The 7,805-nt window shown below is 37.2% G+C and overlaps 1 protein-coding gene across 2 annotated transcripts; it reads left to right on the plus strand.

Annotated features, from left to right (window-relative positions):
- Positions 1 to 578: 578 nt before the first annotated feature.
- LOC112513725 (two-component response regulator ORR21-like) lies at positions 579 to 7,049 on the plus strand. Of its 2 annotated transcripts, none has more exons than XM_025120079.1 (6): positions 579 to 1,055; positions 3,685 to 3,837; positions 4,188 to 4,583; positions 5,030 to 5,106; positions 5,698 to 6,714; positions 6,788 to 7,049. In XM_025120079.1, the coding sequence occupies exons 1-5, from the start codon at positions 896 to 898 to the stop codon at positions 6,712 to 6,714; spliced, it is 1,803 nt and encodes a 600-aa protein (XP_024975847.1). In that variant the 5' UTR covers positions 579 to 895; the 3' UTR covers positions 6,788 to 7,049. The 2 variants fall into 2 exon arrangements, with proteins under 2 accessions (XP_024975847.1, XP_024975848.1); XM_025120080.1 differs by having other exon boundaries at positions 6,798 to 7,049.
- Positions 7,050 to 7,805: the final 756 nt, after the last annotated feature.

A 7,805-nucleotide genomic window follows, 5' to 3' on the forward strand; every position in this document is an offset into this window, starting at 1 on the left:
ATTGATGATAAATATCATAGTAATGTATGAATACTAAAGTTTTTATTGACATACATGAAAATACATAACTATTCATGATAAATATCATACTAATACATAAACATTGAAGAGTTATTGTATATATATAAACACACATAAATATTCATGATGAAAATAAAGATAGTCATCTATAATTTTTCATCACATTTTTTGCATTATATGCATCTGCCAACAAGAGCGTCTCCAATCAACCGTCAAATACCCATTTTACCTGCCAAATCCGTTCTAACCGACCGTTAAAATCAAAAAGAAATCACCTGCCTTGAATTTTGACCTGTAAATATACAGTATCAAATTGACACGACAATTTTGGACGGACCCGCAACTATCCAATATTAAATACTATTTTAATGTTTTCATCAATAAATACGAGTGAGTTGAAATTGATTTTATTTTTGGGTTAATAAATTAATCAGATTTGATGTTTTTAATGTTTTTTTTTGGTATAAGATTGGAGATGGTACTAATAGTAAGGAGGAAGGACATAGCTTTAATGGGGTTGTCATTTTCTTTTTCCGGGTATTACCTATCTTTATGATTATCCTTTCATTTCTTTAAATTCATCACCATTCCAGTCTTGTTTCCACTCCGCCACATTCAATTCCTCCCCCCGTCGATCACACGCTCACACCCATAATCCAATTTCCCATAATAAATTCCCATATTTCTCAATCATTGCTTCCATTTCTACCCACAAAACTACCGAATTTCTCTTAAATGCTCTCTTAGATCTGCTCCCAACAAATCTCCTCCAGGGTTTCTTTAATTCCTCTTTGATGTTATGCCACTGCTGCGTTTCGCAGACACATAAATTAACTCGGTTTTACTTTGATTTTTGTTCTTGGTGGGTTGGGGTATGACGACGGGTAACAGTTTCGGGTCCGGGTCGTTGAGTTGTAAGCCTGAGACGGGTGTCTCAGATCAGTTCCCGGCGGGGTTGAGAGTTCTTGTCGTCGATGATGATGTTACTTGCTTGAAGATTTTGGAGCAAATGCTTCGGAGATGCTTGTATCATGGTCAGCAGTTTCTTCTTCTTCTTCTTCTTCCCATTTTTCGATTATGGACGTAATTTTTCTCATTTGGTAGAATTTCAATGTTTCTTGCTCCCTTCTGTGAAGATTTAATGTCCATTTTTCAGAATTTCACCATGATTAACGATGCATAATACTAGATTGACTTCAATAATAGCAAAACAGTAGCACTTTTTGGGGGAAAACTCAATCGATATGGGCAAGCAAGTAAGCTTGATTGAACGGTTACCATGGAAATTTTAAAGTTGCAATCAGTGTGAGAAATCCCAAAATGGAAATTGTTGCAATCTTTATCGGGACTTTTCATGGGCCATTGGGACCTTTTATCTTTTGCAACTTTTATATTTTGTTCCATTGTGTTAAGTGTTGTTGATGTTTGAGTTATAAAGATGAAGGGATTATATCCGGAAAGTAATAAGGAATGAACTTAGAAACGAAACCAAGAAATAGAAGATTTTTGGTAACTTGAATTCGGAAACGAAACCAAGATTTTAAAATCTTGAAAATTTAACCACCATTTTTATAGGTTTTCATCAAGTAGGAGCCTTAGGTGAGAGGAATTGGGGTAGTTTGGGAAATTTGAGTGTTGATAATCAGTTGGGACGTTCGTTTTAAGGTAAAACGAGTCGATAAGAACCAAGTTATTATTCCAGGATCGTTCGTGATGTTCTTTCTAGATGAGTACAAAAGGGCCAAGATGATTCCTCTGCTTTTTTTCTTTTGGTTTAGAAAGAGCCTGCTTTCTTTGAATTGGATTCAGTAGGCATATCCTTTCTTAGTTTGAGATAAAAGGCTTGTTGATTTTGATGTTGAGATGCTTTGCTAAATATGAGCATTTACGACTCTAGATCTAGTGGATGGCCAATAACCTAAATGACGTTTCACGGGGTTCAACCTTTATGGAAATAGGATAAGGGCTTTCTGAAGTTAACTTTATAGAGTATATTTCGTTTGTAATATGCTAACTAAACTAATTTTCTTTTCAGTATGTGGATCTTTTAACGCAGCTTTAGAAGCTGGTTAAGAAATCCTTTGTGTATTTTGATGGATTTCGATTATTTTCTGTATATTGATTGCTTCTGGGACTTTTAGGCATGTCCTGCTAGACCACAAATCAAATAGAAATCTGCTAACTGTTACAAACCGTAAAAACCAGTTTCATGTATTTTTTCGTAGATGAAACAACCCATGAAAATCGATCAAAACCATGACTTTGATTTTAAGGTATGATTTATATTGTTTCACATGTTTTGAAGTTGTGTGTGAGTATGAGTGTGTGTTTCATGTATAAACGTATTTTGTGTTTTTTTTTCACACACAAAGCATTCGTTAACGTTGCTTCTATGAAACAACACTTTATGAACACTGCATGTAGATAAAACAACACATACAAACTGGTTTTCATAGTTATGCAACCTTTTGCCGGTTTATATATGATTTCCCTCTGTCCTGCTACTCATTAAAAGTTTTTGTGGTTAGATAAAATAGTAAAAATTATTATAGTGTGAGCTATGTAAAGATATGATGCACAACTTGTTATGGAGTTTTTGCAAGGTGGAGAGAGGGTAAGAAGTTATGGCCGCTTACCCTTGTGAGGGAATCCTGGATGCTAGTATGCTACGATAAATACGTAACCATATTATGTAAAAGGTGGCAGTGGTGCAATCTTATGAACAATAGATATTGGTGCGATTGACTCCCATACTTAGACGTGGAAAATGATATTTCCCGGAAAAACTATTGTCAATGGTGATGATTATTGAAATACCATTGGTATTTAATGATAATGCTGCTAACGTATACACCTAAAAGTCATATATAACCAGATGTATTTTCTAGGATTCTTCTCTAAAATATACATATACATATACGTACATATTTACCAAGGTTCTAAATGACGTGACGCATGGCGTGGCGGTGAGGTCAAGCCTCAAGCCTTACGAGTTACGGAGAGACCATGGTGTTTTTCAAGGCGTGCCCTAAGGCGGCATATGCATATAGATATAAAGCTATAAAACTAAAAAGGAATAAGAAGCTATTTTTATGAAATATATCGTACTTATAAGAAAATGATATCAATAGTGGAAAATCGGGATTATATCTTTTGAATCTCTACTCACTACTTTATTCAATCTTCAAAGAATTCGAGTTTGACTCTCCGGTTTACCGATTTATACTGCAAGTTAATATGTTTAAAAGAAAGTAAAAGAAAACATATCTTACAAAATAGTGTGTCGTAATGCGCCATAATGCGTTACAACAGAATCCAAGCCTTAGAGTGGAGCATTAGAGGTTAACGTGGCGGCGAAACCAAGCCTTGATGCCGTAATGAGTTATTTTGAACCATGATATTTACATATTTACCTTTCTGTATATGTACAAATGCACCTACAAAATAAGAAAGCATCTGGCATTTATATGTTGATGATAAGTGATCCATATACACTACCTTGGTACATATGCTGATATAATAATTTTGTTTTATTCCATAAGACGTCGATATCTTTAAACCCCATAGGACTTCTCCAGCATCGCCTTCAAGAATATTGGAGTAAACCATCTCAAGTTATGTTACTTTAGCTCTAAGCCTTACTGATATGCTCGAGTTTTGCAGTTACAACTTGCTCCCAGGCAACTGCTGCTTTGAATTTGCTAAGGGAGAGGAAAGGATGCTTCGATGTGGTACTAAGTGATGTACATATGCCTGATATGGATGGCTTTAAACTCCTCGAACTCGTTGGCTTGGAAATGGACCTTCCTGTCATAAGTGAGTTGTTTTCCTTTTTATTTTACTACCTGTTGACTGTCTCTTACTGGGTAAGAGGTGCTTACCTGTATGACTGGATGCTGTTTACCAACATACTTTGACCCACAAATATGCTGACTCAGTAAGGAAGGGGTTGCTTTCTGACTCGGTCAGTGGTTACTTAGACACTTGGTAAACAACCATTTTTAGTTGCCCTTACCCAAATGTACCTATTACTCAGACTACAATCATAATCGGTTAGTGCTTACCCAATTTGTGTTGGTAAATGGCCTCGCTATTTCTGTAATCTTTGCTTTGCATACTGTTTTTTGATGACTACCTGTGAATTATACACGGTTTATAATTTGCAGTGATGTCAGCGGATGGAAGAACAAACCTTGTCCTAAGAGGGATTAGACATGGGGCTTGTGATTACTTGATCAAGCCTATACGTGAAGAACAGTTGAAGAATATATGGCAGCATGTTATAAGGAAAAAATGGAACGAAAATAAAGAACATGAACATTCGGGGAGCGTGGATGACAAAGACCGCCACAAACGGGGTGATGATACTGACTATGCTTCTTCTGTTAATGATGGAGCAGATGGGATGTTGACGTCTCATAAAAAACGGAGAAATATTAAAGAAGAAGATGATTGTGAACTTGAAACCGATGACCCAGGTGCATCAAAAAAGCCACGTGTTGTTTGGTCCGTGGAGCTGCATCAGCAATTTGTTAGTGCTGTGAACCAACTCGGAATTGATAGTATGTTTTTCCTTCCCTTTTTGATACTTTAGCATTAGTTATGTACTCTTTTAGGTCCATCCCACGTTAATTATATATATATATATATATATATAGATTAAAGTAGCTCTTTACATTCCTTGAATCGTTATTCTACCGCTACATTTCCCGATTACCTGTTATATTACCTATCTTATTGCCTGCTTATTTGCTTCCTGCACAAGCCGGGGGTCTTCACAGAAACAGACTCTTAATCCTAGTGGTTGAGGTAAGGCCTGCGTACGTCCTACCTCTCCTAGACCCTAATTTCAAGTGGGATATAGTGGGTTGGTTTGGTTTGGTTTGGTTTGGTTTTACATATAAAAGTAGCAATGCGTTTATTCTGCTATGCTTGAAACAAATTATAGATTGTACATTTTCGTTCTTGTGTCTTTCTGTTGCTTACCATTCTGTTATTTTCTTTTCAGAAGCGGTGCCAAAAAGAATTCTTGAATTAATGAATGTTCCAGGTTTGACCAGAGAAAATGTTGCAAGTCATTTGCAGGTGTGTTTGTCTCCCATCCCGTGCATATAGCTTAAACACGCTTAGGGGGTTGTTTGGTTGGTTTTCCATCGAGTCCTGTATGGATATAAAGTGTCTGTGTGGATTAATCTGTCTTTATAGATCGATAAGGTTTTTGTTTGGGATGGATTTTTTATAGATGAAAGGAACGTCTAATTGGGAGGGGCATGTTTGGAAAAACTTGGCTTTCTACATAAAGCTCCCCCCCTAGAACTCACTGAATAAGTCATTTTCTTGTATCATTAAGCCACTACCAAACAATCATGTATAGCTGACGGAATAAGCTGTGTCCCATTAAGCTCATTAAGCTGCTAACAAACAGACCCTTAGCTTCTTTCTGATTTGTGCATTATATCTTCTTACATTTTCTTCTTTCTTGACCCCATAATTTCAATAGTTGGAGTCAAAACATCCCGCCAAATGCTCAAAAGTTAGCCTTTTTACAAACCCTAAACCCATGGATGCATCATTCAATCGGAAGCAAACCATCATCTTACATGTTTTATATAATCACGTGTGTATAAATTTCTGCTGTTTGTAAGTTGAGTGACTACTTGTGATGCAACTGTGCAGAAATTCAGATTATACTTGAAGAGATTAAGTGGTGTGGCTCAACAACAAGGAGGAGGTCCTAATTCATTTTGTGGGTCTATAGAACAAACTCCAAAACTAGGTCCCTATGGAAGATTCGAGATTCAAGCATTGGCGGCCTCCGGCCAAATCCCTCCTCAAACACTGGCGGCACTTCATGCAGAGCTTTTAGGTCGGCCGATTGCTAATGTCGGTTTGCCGGTACTTGACCATCAACCTCTATTGCAAGCATCTAAATGCATGCCTGTGGATCATGTTATGTCTTATGGTCATCCTCTCCCATCAAATATAACGAAACAAATTTCGCAACCCGTTATAGAGGATGTCCATTCAGGATTAGGCGCATGGCATCCTAACAACATGGTTGGTAGTTATGGTGGATTGGGAGGTCAGAATGGTCATAACGTGTTAATAGGTATGTTGCAAAATCAGCAGCTACAGAAACAATCAATTACCGTTCAGCCCTCCCGGCTTGTGGTCCCGACTCAATCCTCCGGTTTTCAAGTAGGAAATAGTGGTGGTTCGGCTAATCAGGCAGCTAGCTTTAATACAAGCTCTGTAATTGACTATAGCCTTGTTTTACCTCAATCTGATCGTTTGTCAAATGGTATTGGTCAAAGATCTGAAAGAGATACGACAACGACAGGCTGTCCATCAGATTCCGAGAATAGAACAGGCTGTCAGGTTCAAAGTTCCGTCACCAATCTTTCCAGTAAAAGCTCGGGTGAGAAACAAATTTCATTTCGTGGATCTGGCCAAGTGCTAGATCAGGGACCTCTGAGGAATCTAGGATTTGTCGGAAAAGGGACTTCAATTCCAAGCCGTTTTGCTGTGTATGAAGCTGAACCCCCGATAAGAAACGTGAATCACGAGGATAGCAGTGGAAGGAGAGTAAAACAGGAGCCAAGCATCGAATTTTTGGAGACTTCTAAAGCAGGAGGAATCCCGATCACGCATCGGATTTCTCAAAACGATCTCATGAGTGTCTTCTCCGACTAGGTAAACCTATCTTCCATATGCACATTAAATCTTGAAAGCAATATATTTAGGAGATGATTTTTGCATGCTACAGGTTAAATTAGATGATGATCGCAATCGCGAGATTGCGGGTCAGAAGATCGTGCAGATTCATCTACGACGGATCGACGATGAAATGCGTTTAAGGCGATGAAGAATGGTAGTTAGAGGGTAGTATTATTATTGAACAAGTGTAGCTCATCATCGTCAACAGTTTGCAAAGATTTAGTAGCGATTGTAATTATAATCTCTCTTATTAGGATCCGTCTGAACCCTTCCTTGCTTTCAATGCAGTCATGCCATCTTCTAACCTTTCAGTCTTCTTGCCACCTTTATAATATGTACACACACACACATATATATATATATATATATATAAATATATAAATACGCCTAATAACTGCTATTAACCGTTGCAACGGTTCTCAACTATTGCAACGGTTCGAATGGAACTGGTATATATACAAGATATATACCAGTTTTGGGGTTGCGGAAAAAACTGAGCATTCAAAATATTCTCCAGTAATTTTGGTTTTTGTTTTTATGCCTAAATTCGAAAGTGTACTTGAGGATTATCCTAGATTGAATTTCGTGATACCCAGGTATAGGGTCGAAATATCAATACGGAAAGTGAACTTACACGATTCTCAAGCAATCCAGACTCCGATTACCATTTACCTTGTTTCTGTAATCCTAATTTTCTAACATATTTAATATTATGTAAAAGTAAAATTGTGGAAATATGTGAGATTTAAACATGTATCATTTTGGACCGAGTATGGTGTTTAACATATTTGACTTAAAATATTTAATATATGCAAAAAAAAATCCTTGATTTCCCGTTACAAAAGGGTATGAGAATGTGATCATATTTTCCGACAAGGATGGGGACGAAGATTGAGGATTGCGTTTCCGCCCCATCCTGTCCCCATGCCTAGGAGGGGTTCACAAGGAAGAGAGACCCGGAGTGATAATATTGTCATGACTGTGGCTAATTTTAAAGTATTTTAATTGGCGAATATAATACAAGTTGAGAATTTTATTCTTGATTACTACTATGATTTTGAAGTTGA

Source organism: Cynara cardunculus (genome assembly GCF_001531365.2).
Source record: "Cynara cardunculus var. scolymus isolate 2C chromosome LG 5, CcrdV1, whole genome shotgun sequence".
NCBI lineage: Eukaryota > Viridiplantae > Streptophyta > Magnoliopsida > Asterales > Asteraceae > Cynara > Cynara cardunculus.

What these genes read in the sequence shown, in the direction of transcription:
- LOC112513725 (XM_025120079.1), top strand. Translation starts at nt 896, where the DNA reads ATGACGACGGGTAACAGTTTCGGGTCCGGGTCGTTGAGTTGTAAGCCT. An exon ending in TCGGAGATGCTTGTATCATG is followed by an intron (nt 1,056 to 3,684) that starts GTCAGCAGTTTC and finishes CGAGTTTTGCAG; the next exon opens with TTACAACTTGCTCCCAGGCA. An exon ending in ATGTTGCAAGTCATTTGCAG is followed by an intron (nt 5,107 to 5,697) that starts GTGTGTTTGTCT and finishes GCAACTGTGCAG; the next exon opens with AAATTCAGATTATACTTGAA.